Source organism: Chaetodon auriga, chromosome 19 (genome assembly GCF_051107435.1).
Source record: "Chaetodon auriga isolate fChaAug3 chromosome 19, fChaAug3.hap1, whole genome shotgun sequence".
NCBI classification, from domain to species: Eukaryota; Metazoa; Chordata; class Actinopteri; order Chaetodontiformes; family Chaetodontidae; genus Chaetodon; species Chaetodon auriga.
In genome coordinates this window covers 410717-428785 of record NC_135092.1, presented here as the reverse complement: position 1 = coordinate 428785, position 18069 = coordinate 410717, and the positions used below count along the sequence as shown (strand labels likewise).

At 41.2% G+C, this 18069-nt stretch overlaps 1 protein-coding gene across 1 annotated transcript in view; it reads right to left on the bottom strand.

Annotated features, from left to right (window-relative positions):
- ror2 (receptor tyrosine kinase-like orphan receptor 2) overlaps positions 1 to 18069 on the bottom strand; it is a 59351-nt gene that overhangs the window by 10462 nt on the left and 30820 nt on the right. The window contains exons 2-6 of the mRNA XM_076757432.1: positions 15406 to 15477; positions 6822 to 7109; positions 6380 to 6410; positions 3070 to 3191; positions 2586 to 2900 (exon numbers count right to left, since the gene is read on the bottom strand). Coding sequence (XP_076613547.1) covers positions 2586 to 2900; positions 3070 to 3191; positions 6380 to 6410; positions 6822 to 7109; positions 15406 to 15477 — 828 coding nt within the window. The remainder of the gene's footprint in view (positions 1 to 2585; positions 2901 to 3069; positions 3192 to 6379; positions 6411 to 6821; positions 7110 to 15405; positions 15478 to 18069) is intronic.

Genomic DNA, 18069 nt, shown 5'->3' with positions numbered 1-18069 from the left:
TACTTTTTTTCTAGTGGCATGTTCTGATCAAGTTTTACAGAGGAGCAATTAAAAGCATGCTGACAACACAAACCGAGGACCCTGGTCCAGGACAGAGGGGCTCTGCAGAGGGTGATTAAAACTACCCAGAACATCACTGGTAACCATATACCAAGCAACAGTGATAGCACTGCAGTGAGATGCCTGCGTAGAGTCCAAAGGTAACAAAAAGACAAACTCGCCCCAGCCAAAGCTGATCACCCGACTGCTGTCTGGCAGGTGACACAGAAGTGTCTGCAGTCATACAACCAGATTGCAGAGCAGCTTTGTTTTTCAGGCTGTGACACTCCCCAACTCATCCTTCACACTCCAAAACAGTTTTCCTTGAGTAAAGCCAAACTGGGACTACAGCTTACATTTCGTTGAGCAACCTTGTGATGTGATATACTCTTGAGATAGTGGTAGAACCTTGAACTCATTCACAAGGTAAGGATGAAGAAGAATTATGTGATAATGATTTAACTGTTTTCCAAAATTTAGCTGGGTTTCCTTCACTTTCAGAACGTGCAGAGACATAAAATGATGATTTGCTATTTTGAATAACATTGAGACAAATATTACGCTGCAAAAATATTGTCAATCAGTGGGTGGCTTAGTCATGTGGGCCTTGTGCCAGGCATCCCAAGCACATAACATATAGCAATTTCTGAGCAGAACCAATGTTTGTCCCTGTTTTTGACTTTGCTGCAGGAATTGTCATAGTAAACCCAAAATCACTGTAGTAGAAATCAGACAAAAATACTTGTTAAGAAAATTGTTTGAAATTCCTTTCGACCAAGATAGATGGTTTGGATCTTTGTAATTTCATGTCATAGATGCATGCTTTCGGGCAGTAGTCACTTTAGTCAAGAAGGAAAATACCACTAGATTTATAATGCAGTTGTTTATTGGCTAAGATAATATCAAAGAGTGTGGCCTTTTCTGTATTTTTTGGATCTAGTCGAGTGGGGAGGAAATGAAGACATGCTTTAATTATCAGATGAGTTATTTAATCAGTTACTGTTCATGTCACCCCGGGAAAGAAGTTCTGAACAATCATAGCTGGATATCATATCAAATAATTCATCTATCACACCTGCAGGTTCAGAGGGTGAATGATAAAACCAATAACTAGCATTGACTCCATCAAAGTGAGAGGAGGATGTTAGGCAAGCTGACATCAATCATGGATATCCCCTCTCACCCCCTGCATTAGAAAGTGGGGGCATCCACTGAGTAAGAAGGTATACTGTCACAGTTCCCCTTATCCAGTGGCTGTGAGACTGTTCAACTCCAGCATCATTTAATGTAGCACTGTGTTGATGTTGTTTCACATCACATCTCATTCCTACTTTTTTTATTTGCACTACTCCACTATTTATGTTAACATTTGCTATTATCCATGACATCTGTGCAAATATCTTATACATTATAACATATTTTCACTGTGCTTATATATATATTACTGTCATATTTTCTGTTTTGCAATAGTACAAAAAGACTGTAATTCACAATCTTCCATTGAGAAACTGAGGCATCCTTCTCAATATTATTTTTATACTCTTTTGTATATAATTTTTGTATATAATGTAAAAATATATAGAATATTGTGTATTTGTTCTTTTTCTGCATATCTTTTTTATTCTTGCAGTCTGTAACAACTTAATTTCCCCAGTGTAACACAATGTGGCAATCATTGTATTTTTAGCTTTCCACAGAGACAGGCTACTTCCCCTGCTCTCAGTCTTTAGCTAAACTAAGCTAATCATATCCTGACTCCAGCTCTGTATTTCACACAGATCACAGATATCCATCTGAACATCTCACTCTCAAAAAGAAAGCAACTATGCGCATCTCTTCCAAATGCTGAACTATTCCTTTAGCAGCAAAAAAAACATTAAATCAAATATGAGAATCATGACAAGCTTGACATTGTAAAATAACAACCTCAGTGAAATGCAGAACAATATTTACATTTAACATTTCCACATGACATTATTTTCTGTACCAAGTCCTCCTCATCTGCAATTGCAACCATCTGACATTTCCAGAACAGAGTTATTTTCTCTATCTATTAGACTGATAATTGATTAATTAATTAATTAATTAATTACATCACTTAAAACTATGACTGGCGGCTGTGGCACAGGAGTTAGAGTGGTCGTCCACCAGGAGATCGGTGATTCGATCCCTGGCCTTGGCAGGTCCAAGAATCCCTGGACAGATACTAAACATAAAAAACTGCCCCCGGTGCTGTGCCATCAGTGTGTGAATTCATATGTACGTCGCTTTGGATAAAAGCGTCTGCCAAATGACTAATTATAACATAGAACAATGCTGACTGAATGAACCCACAGTAAAATCAAAACCATACTTTCAAAAACAGTTTCTGGTTGTTTGTACTTTGTGTCTGATGTGATTCCTTTGTAGTTTTGCGCACATTAAACAGGTACGCCGAAATGACAGCCTGTCTGAAGGATTTAATGGCAGACTGTTGTACTAATTTATTAATTTATTCATGAGCAAGTTGTTTCAGTAATTTTAATGTGTGCATGACATCCACCTACATGGACGCAGTTTTTCTGGTGGCACTCCTATCCTCATACAGGAAGCAGCATCAGGTGTGCCCGACCGTGGCAGCAGGTGACAGCTGGGGAGCTCCAGCTGCATGAGGATCATGGGATTGGAGCGGGCAATGGTGTACTCAGCATGACACAGATCATTCTCCAGAGCCTCACACTCATCGCGGCAGAGCTGACGCCGTCGAGGGCTCTGAGAGCCCTTATCACACAGAGGGAAGATGTAATAGCAGAAGGATGGGATGGCAAACCTGGAACACTGATCTGATAGGTGGGTGGAGGTGCCAATCATAGTAAAGGCAGCTTGGGGGGGAGAGAGATATGAATCAAATATATATATTATAATACTGTTTCTCACATGTTATGCTCCCACATTACTGATTTCAGACACATTTAGTAATTAAAATTATATCCCGTTGTTTATTGATAATAGTTTAATATTTCACCCGAGAGAGCCACTGGGTTTCCTTACCTGTGATGCGGTTTTCACTCTCTCCCTGCATCTGCAGAGACTCAACATAAATACTCTGGTTGCCGATGAAGCGAGCACAGGCAATGCCTCGATACGGCTGGCAGAAACCTTTTTCACGAGACCTGAAAGGGAGAACAAACTTTGATTTAGGTACAAATGTTTTGTTTTATTTTATTTTGTGTGTGTGTGTGTGTGTGTGTGTGTGTGTGTGTGTGTGTGTGTTTGTGTGTTCATGTCAGTTGAGAAGTCACAAGACAATTCAGAAATTCTAACAGCATGTTTGAAACAATTTAAAAACAGACTTCTGGATTGACTAGCTAGGAGACAGGTAAAGCTGTCTTAAAATGTAAAATGCTTGGCTAAGTTTCCACTTGGCAAAAACAGTAAAACCATTAAGTCAGAACTAAAACAGAATGACATCACAAAGACATAGCTGACCAGAGAGAGCTCAGTTCATAAAATTAAAAACTCTTTAAGCCATATACAACAAATCAGTTCTGAATTATTTTATCATAGTTTATATTCCCAACCTCACACTGACAAAGTGGAATGGAGGACTTCTTTAAGATTTAATCAGATTACAACTGAAATATCAGAGAAAGAAATAAGCACAGCTACAGCTCAATTCAAATAAGGCTCTGAGCCCAGATGGGTTCCAGATGGCACAAAGTAATGAAGGCATCACTGATGACTGTTCTGCAGGTCATTTTATATAGAGTTTTGGATAGAATTGGCCTGTGTTTCAATTGGTTTTGGATATTTAATTACTTGCAAAGGTTTTGGGAAATGTGAGGTTCTGATTCGTAGGAGACACTCTACTGTTTTCTGATCATTTTTTCAGTTTGAGCAGATCTGGGGCGTGATATCAGCTCAGGCACGTTAAGGAAAAAGGCAGTTGGCAGGAGCCACATATTTATCGTACAGACATGAGAGTGATATGAATCCTCTCAGAATGCCAAACAATGTTGAATATGTCACTTTAGAATGGAACCAAGTGTGTGGGACAGAGCCACTTGTTTGTGTGTGAGGTGAACACATGGTTCATCACTATTCTACTTGATAGTTGTATTGTGAGCTTGAAAATAATGTCCCCAGCTATGAAGAGACCATACATCTAACACCAATTTCCACAATTCCTAAGGAACATCTAGATATTGGTACAGGGAAAGTGCATGTCCTTAAGCATGTATGTCTATGGAGGAATGAGGTCTATCCACAATTAAAATAATCATAACTCACTGAATTTTCAAGCTGTGTGGTTTGTTAGAAATGCCAGATATTTGTGATACAGGGTAAATTAAAAATGTGGGTTTTTCATACCAAAAATGCTTTACCTCATGTGCAACCCTGATCCCCCCAAAAATAAGTAACATTTTTGGAAATATATCCTTATTGTGAATTTTAACCAGAAGTACCTTGGGGCAGGGGCAACAAAGACTGGACAAAATGGTTCATTGGTGACATATGATAGTATCATGATTTGGTATGAAAGGGGCATCCTCGAAAGGCTCTGTCATTTACAAGCAAATATGGAGTGAGGCTCACCATGTGTGTTTTACTTTGTGATATGATGAAGTGTATTTTAATGCTACTTAGCTACATTACATTATCTCATCACGTTTAGCTCAAGTTCTATAAAATCTAGGCATATGGTTAACATTCATGCTGATGTTGGCAAATAAAATTTTACTCTGCACTCTGTAAAAGCTATACATGAGAATAAGAAAAAACTTTCAGAAAAATCTGCTATTGTTATTATAACTATCTCTGTTATAATTCTGTTATGCAAATTAAGATGTACCCACTGTGTGATATTTTTTGTATCAACATTGAGTGATGACTCAACACAGACTTGTGAGAAACAATAAACTGCTTTTTAACATAACTCCTTGCGGAGTTATTTAAGTACTACCACTTCTTTTGCAAGTGTTAAAATCATTCTGGCTTGCCACTGCTGCATTACTAGTGCAACTACAGGTTTTTTTATTATGTGCTGAAATTATACTGCTTTGCTACTGAAGCAAATCATGTTTCCAACACATCAATTGAAAAAGCTTCTTTATTTTTTGACTCAGTTCAACCATGTTATTTTCCGTGATACCGTTTTTTTTTTTTCTTTTTTTCCCGTTGAATACCAAGAAATCAGTCCAAAAACATATATATGTGGTTTGTGGAGTACATTTCAGTTTTGTATTTGTTTTGTTTTTTGACTTTAAACTAACAAGGGCCTTTTTAACGTGAATACCTGCATGAGGTAGCCCTGGACATGAAGTCAAGCTGAAGATTCTGTCTCTGATCTCCAACATTGAGGACATCAGGAAGTAGAAGATGTACCCCTACTTGGCAAGCCATAATCACCAGTTGCTCAAGCCAGTCTGACATCAAATGGACATAGATGATGCAATTTGGCAACTCAGAATGAGATACTCTAGGTCATACTTGCTCTGTACTTTATTGTAACCTAATCTGATAAAGTACACCTCATTTAAGACGTGGTTGACAGTTGTCTTTGCATCATTTGAAAAGCACATTTGATGCTGCTTTGCTGGACTTTGGATTCTTACAAGAAGCAATACAGCCTGGGTGTCTTCAAGGACAAGAAAGCCTGTCCTTCACCACTGGGTCTCATGAATCCATGTTCAGTGGAAATTGTATTTATTTTTTTTTATACAACATTCAAGCATGAATGAAGTACCATGTTTCCTCTTTGTTTGACTTAAAATGTTGTTGAGCTCAACCCTTATCAGGCTTTCTATTATGTGTTTTCTCTGAAAAAGTAACAAAATGTCTCAAATCAAATCAAATCTGCAATCTAACCTACTTCTCCACTTGCTGCTCAGTATGTTCTGAACAGTCGTAGTCTTAGGATTGTAAAGATGTGGCTAAATACACTCAGTATTTCGCTATTGCGTTCTGATGATTATTTTTGTGCATTCATTCCAATGGAAGCAGTATCTTTAGCCATATTATGGCAAAAATACAACTTAACTAAATGCACAGATGACAGCCCAGAAGTGGCTTACACTGCAGTAGTGGTTTCTATGGAAGATTTCCTGCTGTGAAAACCTAATTGCTTTGAACTGCATTGCAACTGCCATGAAGCTGACCACAGATGCTGTTCTGTCAATGCCACTACAAACACAGCAAACACAGCAGTGAGTGGTTGATACTTTAAAGATTTTAATTTCCAAAGTTAAGCAGTAAAGACAGAAAAAGTAAAGAGAATGTCCTCAATTCAGAGAGCTTTTCCTACTGTTGTTGTATCACATTTATTAACAAACTCTCAAACAAATAGCAAATGTTCACTTACGGTTCATCTGGTCCATGTGTGGGCAATTGTCCTGTGAGACCAAAATTAAAACATAATAAAACTTTAAAAACTGCCTTAACAAGCACATACAGTAAATCTTATTAAAGATTGACATATTTAGCTTTGTTAATCTAAATGCAGAAGACATGGCATCTTGGTAACTTAATAAAAAGCTTTTACAGTACAAGAAACATTTAAGGGTCTTTAACAATATAATCAGTCAATGAAAAAACAAACTATCTAAACAAACTACTGGTCTCATTGAAACTTCATGTGAACAGATGTTTATTAAAAAAGCAGGGAATCATAAAAATGTGTTTCACTCAGTCATATTTTACAGTGTATCAATTAAACTTAACATTTAGTCCATGTGATTTCTAAATCAAGTCAAATTCTATCAGTCTAGTCAAAGTCAAAGTATGAATATACATATGAACCTTACCCAGTTTGACATACAGGACACCTGTAGCAGAGATGACCTTCAGTGAATTGGAGGCAACACACTGATAATAGCCAGTATCTGTTGTGTCCAGGTCCTGGATGCGGAGCTTGGATCCTGCCTCTGTCTTTCGAATTGTTATGCGTCCCTGCTCCTGGGCCACGGGGGCGTCGTTCTTTAGCCAGCGGATGGATGGTCGTGGGTTTCCTGCCACTTTACAGTGCAGTGTAGCTGTCTGGCCCTGGAAGTGGGTGATATTGTTGACTGGCTCCTGGAACTCCAGAAAATAACCTTGAGGAGATGAAATTTGAAAGTTGAAGAAAATATTTAAACTAAGAAAAAGGCAAAATGGGGTGGACATAATGGTTTTTTTTTTTTTTTTTTTGTATTGTTGATTTAAAGACCCCTGCCAAGGAAAATCAAGTTTTCAATGTTGTTAACATGTCAGTGATTTTTATGCAACAAAACATATCATGAACAAAATAAGCAGTCAATGCCTTGCCTGAGCATTTCCACCTTGGAAGTGCAGTGAAACAATGACAGTGTCACAAACACAGATTCAGACAGCCAGGGTTTCATACATAGCATACCTAAATAGTCCGTCTTTGCGGGGTAGAGCTAAGGTGAAACAAGGGGTATCAGAGGTCAGGTGTAGTTACATGTTGGTATTTTGCAAGCTAAGCTTCAATGTTGTTTAAATGATAGTAGAGATAAATTCTGTTTTCGGTTGCAAATATGCAAAAGGACAAATTGAAGCCTTGCTTTGGTGTTTTATCCATTGACTGTGTCCAACAAATCTGCAGTGTGCTAGATAATGTTGGGCAATGTTAGCCTGCTAATTTACATGATATTTTGTATGGCTCATGGATGTTGATGAAAAAAGTAATAGCAAACATTCCTCAGAACAGTTTGTTGGATAGCTAAGCTGCTGATGAGGTTTGTGTGTTTGATGAGCAGAATCGAAGCTGCAGGTGAGCGGCGGGGGGGTGGGTGGAGAACGAGACGGGACTACTTAGATCCACGCATACCATATGAAGGCAAAGGTTTAGAGCTACATCTCAGTCAGCAATGGTTGGTTAAAACTAAATAACTGGACAGATTGATCATGGTTGAACATTCCAACAATACCTTCTCATCTGCTTTTAATATCGTTGCTCTACTAAATGCTAAAAAAAGAAGTCAAGTGACAGAATCTCTCCATGGTTAAACAACAGCAGTGTCAATAAGATTAAGAGAATCTGTCGAGCAGCTAAAAGAAAATGCACATGCACATGTTTTTATGGTTTCATAGAAATTACTTGCACTACCTGCACCTACCTCATACTGTTTATACCCCATGTCACTTGCACTACTTGCATGTGTTTATGCCTTTTATTTCCATAGTTATTTATTCTACAAGGAACAGGCTTGGCTGTGTTAACATTAGATCTGGAATCTAGATCTGGAGAAGCTAGCTAACCATATGCTACTGGAGTAATGATAAGCATATTCCTGCAATTAGGACTGGGGATAATGTTATGACAGCATAGCCGGCTACTTGTCTGGCTGATGAAGTGCTTCCACTATTTCTCGCCAGCATTAACATTAACATTGTCTCTGTCATGGTACTCCCTCAAGGAACCTTCAAATAGGCAGGGGTACTGTTGCCACAGCTCAACAAACTTTTCCTCTCTTCTGTTGTCCCATCTGACAACAGAAACCTCAGCATCCCTACTCCTCCTCCATGCCATTATTACGTGACTTTGCTCTGGAGAGAGCACCTGATTGGTAAATGCTCAGGAACATGTTGTGGGAGATGTCACACTAGACCGGTCAAAACAAAAAAATTCTGACATGCTGGTCTTTTTGCTGGGCTGTCGTGAGGAGTCCCAGATGCTGCATGACAGGTTATTTAGTATGTCACACTACAAAGGTACAGACGCCCGATTGCCGTTCATGATCGGCCAAGACGCTGGTAATTGGTCAGTCACAACAAATTTGTCTCAAAATGAAGCTAGATCAGAATCAGAATTCAGAATCAGAAAAAGCTTTATTGCCAAGTACGATTTTACACATACGAGGAATTTGTTGTGGTGAAGTTGGTTAATGACACATCTACTAAAAATAAGCTATTAAAGAAGTACAAAATATAACAATATAAATATATATACACAAGTCTGTTTTTTTTTTTTTTCAGAAACCCAGTCTGTTTTTTCAGAAAGAAGTCCAAGCTGAGTCTGTTAATGTAACGCATAGAGTTGTGTCTATGTCAATGTGACTAAATGAGGTGGAGTGTGAAGAGTGTCGGGGGGGGGTTCCGGGCCTTGTTGATAAGGTTGACGGCAGACAGGAAAAAACTGTTCTTGTGGCATGAGGTTTTGGTCCTGATGGACCACAGCCTCCTGCCAGAAGGGAGTGTCTCAAAGAGTTTGTGTCCGGGGTGAGAGGGATCAGCCACAATATTTCTTGCACGCCTCAGGGTCCTGGCGGCGTACAGGTCCTGAAGAGATGGGAGATTGCAGCCAATCACCTGCTCTGCAGACCTAACACACTGCAGTCTGCCCTTGTCCAGATGGTGATGGAGGAGGTGAGGAGGGAATCAATGATGGTTGTGTAGAAGTGCACCATCACTGTCTTTGGCAGGCTGAATTTCTTCAGCTGCCGTAGGAAGTACATCCTCTGCTGTGCTTTCTTGATGAGGGAGCTGATGTTCGGCTCCCACTTGAGGTCCTGTTGTCCACAACCATCTCCACTGTCTTTAGAGCATTGAGCTCCAGGTTGTTCTGTTCTGACCTGCAGGTGGAGTCAGGCACGCTCAGCTGGGAGAGCTTCTCCTGAAGCAGAGTTGGGATGATGGTGTTAAAGGCAGAGCTGATATCCACAAACAGAATCCTAGCGTAGGTTCCTGCAGAGTCAAGGCGCTGGAGGATGAAGTGGAGGGCCAAGTTGACTGCATCGTCTACAGACCTGTTGGCTCTGTAGGCAATGTAGGAATTAGATGACTTGCTAATTTCGGGAATCTGTCTGTGAATTGTAAAAGTCTTTGTGGCCTTTGATCACTAAGGTGAGAAGAGCATTCAATGAGGGAAACAGGATGAAGGGGGACGTTTTTAGGGTACAATCCATTGTAACTGAGAGGTTTATGGTATAGTATTAACCCCTGGAAACAGGATGAGTGAACTCCCCCAAATAGTCATTGTTTTTGAAGGAAAGATTTTATCATTACCAGGTGCATGTGACAACCAGTTGTCTTTTTGTTGAATAGTATAAATGCCAAGACATTGTGGAGATCTGGAGAGAACACTCTACATGAGTCTTCCCTCCATGCTGCATGTATTAAAGAGACCTGATTCATCACACCGAGTCTGTAATTCTTCTGAGAATTAGCAACTCTCAACAAGCAACAAGGAGAATTTCCCTTACAGCAAACTGCAGGGGTTCCAGGAGAGGGTCAGTGATGTCTTTGAGGTGTGAGAGCACAAGGCGCTCAAAGGACTTCATGACCACAGAGGTCAGGGCGACGGGTATGAAGGCGTTAAGTCCTGTGGTCCTTGGCTTCTTGGGAACAGGGATGATGGTTGAAGACTTGAAGCAGGCTGGCATGTGACGTGTCTCCAGTGAAGTGCTAAAAATGTCTGTGAACATTGGAGACAGCTGATCAGTGCTTTAAGGCAAATGGGGAGACAGAATCAGGTCCAGCTGCTTTCCAGGGGTTCTGTCTCCTGAAGAGTTTGTTGACGTCCCTCTCATGGATGGAAAGAGTTGTCAATGAGGTTGGTGGGGAGGGGGAGGGGGGGACCTTTAAGGTGGGAGCTGGAGCTGTTGGGAGGTGTTGTAGGGGATGGTTGCTGGACTGTCCCTTTGTCTTTAAAAGCAGCAGTAGAACTCGTTCAGGACGTTGGCTAGGCGTCGATCGTTGATGGAGTGGGGGGCTTTAGGCTTGTAGTTGATGATCTGCCTGAGCCCTTTCCAGACAGACGCAGTCGTTAGCTGAGAACTGGTGTTGGAGCTTCTCAGAGTACAGTCGTTTAGCCTCTTTCACCACCTTGCTAAACTTCGACTTCGACTCTTTGTCCCCACTCCTGGAGGCCTCTTCCTTTGCCAACCTTAGCACTCTGAGTTGGGCTGTGAACCAGGGTTTGTTGTTGTTGTAACTCACCCTGGTACGTGATGGAACACAGCAGTCCTCACAGAAGCTGATGTAGGACGTCACAGCCTCCATGTACTCATCCACACTGTTGGTAGCAGACCTGAGCACAACCCAGTCAGTAGAGCCCAAACACACCTGGAGATCCTCCACAGCCTCGCTGGTCCACTTACTTGATGTCCTCACTACAGGTTTGCAGAGCTTTAGTTTCTGCCTGTATGCAGGAATGCAGAGTGGCCCAGTGCAGCACAGGGGACGGCGTGATAAGCATCCCTGACTGTGGTGTAACAGTGATCCAGAATATTCTCCTCTCTGGTCGGGCATTTAATCGACTGTCTGTAGGTTGCCTTTGTTAATACCAGGTACCAGGTCAGGAGAACAGTGCTGCTGTTGATGTAGAAACAGATTCCTCCACCTTTATTTTTGCCGGAAAGTTCCATATCTCTGTCCGCGCAGTGGAGTTGGAAGCCAGCCAGCTGCAGCGCAGAGTCCGGTATTAATTCACAGAGCCACGTCTCAATGAAGCACAAAACCACAGATAAAGAAAAGTCCCTGTTTTTACCCAGCAGCAGTTGCAATTCCTCCAGTTTGTTGGGCAGTGAACGCACGTTAGACAGAAATATTCCCAGTACTGCTGTGCGTTATCTGCGCTGGCGAAGGCGCACGAGCGCGCCGGCCCATTTTCCTCTCCTCCGGCATTTCACTGTGTGAGCAAGGGTGAGCGCACCTTTGACCAGGATGTCCAAAATTTCCACTGTTGGGAGGAGAAATTTAGGAAATAAATCCTCTGGTGTTGCTCCCCTGATGTTCATGAGCTCTTCTCTGGTGAAAGACCTCCAGGTACCGTCACAAAAAACAGGTTTAAAACACAAAACAAAACAAGACAACACGCACCAACACACCGGGGCAGCGCCATCTTAAAACTGTTCATATAGATCCGTATAGTCTGATCCTCTCATAACACATACATGAGCAATAAGTCTTTGTAAAGTCAACACAGAAAGTTTAAAGACATAAGATGGATGGGCAGCGGGGAAGCTGTAGCAGCAAACATGTTGGCATAGGCATTTCTTCATTCCCTGTGGGTGAGGTGTGAAAATGTGTTTACTGATTATGTTTTGTAGTAAGAGTATGTATTTATTTTAATATTTTGCTTTGGACCATCTGCTGAACAAATGGACCAATAGACTGACCAACCAACATGCTGAGTTAACAACTGAGATCTGGGAACATGTGATCATAGCTACATCCAAATTCATTGAAACAGGAACAGTAAGATGATCAGGGAGCTTAAAAATGAATCAACAGTTTATCCAGACGAAATAAATCACTTTAAGTGTTGAAATGTCCTTAATAATCTCTCATTCACAGGACAACTATGTGTACACTGCTAAGGTATGTAGACTAGGTCAAAATAGAAGCAGTTCACCTTCATTTTGTCTTCCTTATATGTGTAAATAACCTGCCAGTTTGTTCTCAGCCTGTGTAATGGTCTAACTGGTCATGTCTCTTAAGCTGTTGGACCAGAAGAAAGATGGAGCCACAAGAGTGACAGCTAGTTACAGCAGCTCTGACCACTTTTCTTTGTTTAGTGTGTCACTAGTCTCAGGCAAACATGTTCACCTAGTGTACAACTGGTGAGACTAGTGATTTGCCTTTTACTCTTTTCTGGGCTATTTAAAACCACATGGGGAGATCCATTTAGCCATGGCCATTGTTTACACACACAGGAACAGCTGTTAGCACAAGCTAACATCAATCCTGGACAACCCCTCTCATCCCCTGCATGAGATAGTGGGGCCTTAAGCAGCTCCTTCAGCAACAGACTACTGCATCCACTGTATAAGAAGGAACCCTACCGCAGGTCCTTCACAACAGCTGTCCAATTGTTCAACTGCTACTACTACTTAATAATTCTGCAATACTTAACATGGTACTTATAAAAATGTACTTTATTGTAAGTGTATTTTAAACTATACTTTAGTGTACTTTTAAAATTCTAAGTCTAAGTATATTTCCAAGACAATGATGATTTGATACAATTGTACTGCAAATGTGTTTTCAAAGCACGTATATGGTGATTTTCACTGGTGTCTTTAAGACACTTAAAGTTTGTAAAAAAAGTTGTGCCGATTTAGCATACTATTTACACATCAAGTACTCAAGGACTACTAGAGTACACTTAAGTATACTTGAGGGTGACAAGATTAGCACAAAGTGCACTTTTGTCAAAAACTATAAGTAGAACATTTATTCCCCTGGGTTAATGGTTAGTGTTCCTGTTTGTGAACACTTGAGACTCCCAAGGGACTTAAAACAGCTAAGCAAATAGCTACACTAAATATCAGAGTTCCAACTGTTCCCACACAGAGTAATCATGCAGATCAAAGTGTTTTGATAGGACCTCAGCACTGCAGAGCTGACACAGGAATGTTTGACAATTTCTACAGTACTCTTGACTCTGTCCCCTGGCTCTTAATACCATCTGCTTTTCGATGTATGTAATGGAAAAACAGACATGTGCGCCTGGCTTCCTATCCCAGCTACAGCAGAACTCTCCACAGGGTAGGCTTCAGATGAGTGACGTAAAATTGGTTTGATTTCCTGAAAATAGTAAGTATGATGTTGCATAGCATGAAAAACTGGAGTCCTGAATATCTTGATTTTACCTCTGTCATGTGCATACCAAATTTCATTGCATAAAAAGTACATTCAAGTACTAATTAGGAAAAATGATGTTACGTATATATAGGTAGTAGTAATATTAGTGGTCCAACACTAGACCCCATCACGTACACCAACTTCTCCTTGTCGTGGGTCTGAGGTCTTGGGGGCCTGCAGTTGAGGTCACAGGCTCCAACTGCTACCTTTCAGGTAGGATAAAAGTTAATGGCAGTCTCTCTAATTCTATAGTTTGCCCCAGGGTTGCCCCATTAGCCCAACCCTCTTTAATCTATTTACTGAACCTCTGGCTCAAACTATTAAATAGGAAAGACTTTTGGAGGGTATGAATATAGTCATCATTAATGAATTGGTGACGCTCCTGATCTTGGGAGGACTGCTTTATATGCTTTCTATATAATGTGACATAAAACTGAATACTCTCATACTTCTTGTACACTTTGGACATGTACTTAATAACCATCCATTACCTGCCCATAACTGTTGAAACTGATTTTGTCAGTTTGTCGTTCTTGTTGGCCCTGTCCTGAGCAGTATTTGCGGTGTGCCAGAGCACACGGCCATGCTGGGGAGGGGCCATTGTCATCAGGGATTGCTGCTGCCAGGAGGAAGTGTACTTCTGGTATGGTCTGTGCAAGAGCCATATTCATAAAGATTCAGGGTCAAAAATTATTATGATCACCCGGTATATTTCCTGTTATGTGCCATTGGGTGTCGTTGTCCTGTCGCCAAGAGCGCAGGTATAGGTAGGTCACCTCACCTTGTTGGGTGTGTTTGATCCCGGTAGGGCATTTGGTTTTCGATTGCTGTGGTGGCAAGATGTTCGGACTACATATTCACTGTGCACACGGACATAAATGGATTGTATTATGGAGCACAGACAAGACGAGCCACAGACTCTTTATTGAAACAATACAGCAGATGGTAAGGTGTCAGCCAGGTCACTCCTGGGAGTGGTGTGATACCTAGCATGGTATCACACAAAGCTCCTACATTAGGTATGGTGTTAGGGTGAGTAGTGTGTGTGGTTTTAGTGTTGTGGCTGATCATTGTACATTTTCAATTGTATTCCTATCTGAAGGATGAGGTGACAAGGCATCATAAATATATGCATCAAGATTTTTCAGGTGACACATTGCAATGACGTGTAAAATTGATCTTGCATAGCTTAAAACATTTGCATACTTGTGTGTGGACCATGTTTGGTGCCTAAGACTCAGCTGGAGCTGGGACTTGGCTAGCTTATCTTATCATAAAGACTGAGAGGAATGGGAAACTGCTAGCCTACCTCTCTCCAAAGTTAAAAAAACATGCTTACCAACTAATTTACACACTTAAATCTATATAAACAGAAATGTTAAATGACAATTTGTTATTTGCTGCAAATATCTGTTGGAAAACATCAGTCCTTCTGAGCAGGATCTCGAGCTATAGTGCAGTTGTCAGGTAAAGCTGATGAGCTTTTGGTTTTGGCCCCTATATAAGCACTAAAGTTCCAAACCGGGCAACCTATGTGCCATGACAAGATACCAGGAAACTGTGCATTCACAGTGCCTGGCTGTTATTTGTCAAGAAATAGTTCATTAGTTCATAGTACTTCATAGTACTTCATAGTAGTAGCAGTGCAGTGGTTCATAGTACATCTTTATTTTTGTATGGATTTAACAAATGATTTACAGCATATTGATTAGCAAGCTTTTCAGTGCTGGTAAGTGATTTTTTGAACTGACTATGCACACCTATCAGCTCAGAAAACCAAACAATAAGTATTTATCTTACCTTGAGCTGTAGGTGCAGCTCCACTCTGAGCTTCAGCCATACCATCTGTATCCACTGACAGGCCTAGATCAACTGTAGAAACAACCATATAGAGGACATAAGAGTTAATTCTAAAGTTGAAATAAAACAAGACATGCCAGCAACTGAAAAGGGCTAAACCATACAGTATTAGGGTAAGGTAATGCAGTCCAGAGGCAACTGACATGCTTCAGGACTGCATGGAGCACTGACTGGGAGTCTGAGAGGTCTTGAGCACAACAATGTATTTGCTGACACTATATATATGCATCTGCATATTCTGTGAGTAGGTCTGCCTCCCAATCATAAGGTAAAAGAACCACAAGCCCTTGTTCACAAAACAGCTCAGAAAACTCAGGTGGCACAAGCAGCAGTCATTCATGGAGGAATGAATACATCCAGGCTGGCTAGACAGAACCTCAAGAAGGTCATCAGATGTTCCAAGATGGAATACAAAAGATGGAGCATAATTCAAACACCAACAACCCTGCATCCTCAGGGCAATCACAAATTACAATCAGAAAAGCCCTGTAATCAACCCATCTCCCAGAGCATCTGATAAACTCAACACCTTTTACACTAGGTTTGAGAGGTCCACTTTCACATATGCTGATGGCTCACTATCTCCCACCCTCCTCTCTCACCTTCACAATGAAGGACATCTGCTGTTTGGACAGATAAGTTGAAGGAAGCCCAAGGTTGAACTGGTGAATTGGTTTAAGTTGTACATGGTTTTATTTGTGTTTAGAGGATACTATCCACCTGAAACTGAAAGTGAAACAGTGCAATAACAGTCATTGGGAAGTCCGACTGTTTTTCCTCTGATATACACAATACATTTTTAAAATCAGGAATGTGTGTAATGGATACAATGGTTGCGGCGTATGATTGGGCCCGACTGCCTGGGGGCTAATCAGGAAGAGGTGCTTGTGAGGAGATGCAATGTTTGGCTTGGTCATTAGCTCATCTTGACTTGGAAATGATTTCTGCCTTCCCTTTGACACAGAGTATGTGTTTGACAGATGTGGGTGGTGGAGGAAGTTGGTGGTGCATAAACCCTGCAGTGAATAAACCCATACAGTATGCCTTTCAGAAGCCACCCTTCCCTCTATTAAGTCTGCCCACATCCAGCCATTGATGTAGGCAGACATGGAGACAATTTTTCTTCAGCATGAGAAGGGTGGATTATTTCACTAGATATTTCTGCATCATATGCAGATGCTGGATTTGGCTTTACTCTGCCTTGGCCATGCCCTGGAGATTATGTGTAGCCTTTCACCTCGCCAAGACATATCAAGCACAGTCCCCAAAGACCACATTCTTACAGATATTAGGCCAGTATCTCTGACCACTTTTGACATCCTTGAAATGTCTTCTAAACACCACAGCAGTGATGATCACACTGCAAAGACGAAATACAAGCATCAAAACACTTCGTAGTCTTTGTGTTATATTTTCCTTGATCATTCACAGCCCAATGCTCCCATCTCTTATAGATCTACTGAAGAAGTCACTAATTAGAGCTGACATGAGTGATCTGTTACTGAAAGAATAAAGAACGGCAAGAACAGCTAAACAACCTGAGAGTGTATGAGCAAACTTGTAATGTAGCCAGACTGCCTAAGATATTACTGGTTTATCCCAGTGATTGGTGAATGGCTACATCTTTCCACAACTGTTCCTGTTTGTAATTCTGACTTTCTATTATTAATTTGCAGAGAGCCCAATCTGAGGTACTCTGATAGGGTTGGGTCCGATGGCCTGTTCTGTTTTGGATCCATTCCATGTTGATAAAATATTCAGATTTGAAAAGCCTCAGGATACTAAACAGTGATGGAACAGATGAAGATACTCTGAATGCTAGCTTTGTAGAACTGGCTATGAACTTTCTGGGAGCTCTTCATCTTCCGGAGCAATAGGATGAACATCCACTGGTGAGCTTGCTTGATGACATGAGATAAGTATGTCTCCGTTTCATGTCACTTGGTGATTATTGCACCCACAACTTAACAGGCTCCACCACCTTTACAGCTGTTGCTGACAAGTCGTGGAGATTTGCAGGTGGATTTTTCCGAAAGTCCATGAATACACTATCTTTCTGCTCCAACTTATTATCTGTACAACATGCTGCCAACTATGACAATATTCCTGTGAGTGCCAATCATTGTTCTTGATGAGGCCTTGGACCATTGCCGTTTGACCAACTTGATGGAAGGGTGGCTGGATTTGCAGTCATTGGTGTACAGGGAGAACATATATGGGGAGAGGACACAATCTTGTGGGATTTGTGATATTGGTGTTGGGCAGGGTAGACAGGTGGCTGCCAAACTGCACCTGTTCCTTCCGCTGGTCAGTCCGTTATCCACTCTTAGATCGGACAGGGTACTACTAGTTTGACGGTATTACACATTTGCACGGTTCCAGAGTTCAGCTGTGGCTTTACAGCACTCTAGCTGATGCTTGGCATTGCAAATGGTGATGCAACTCTTAAGTGCAACTGCTCAGCCATGGAAACCCATTTCATTAAGCTCCTGATGCACACAGTGTAGTGTGTAATGCAACAGATGGAAGACAATTTTTTCATGCTACGCACATCAACACTAGTTGGCCCCGCTCTGTGAGTTTCCGTGGTGTTCCTAGGTGCTT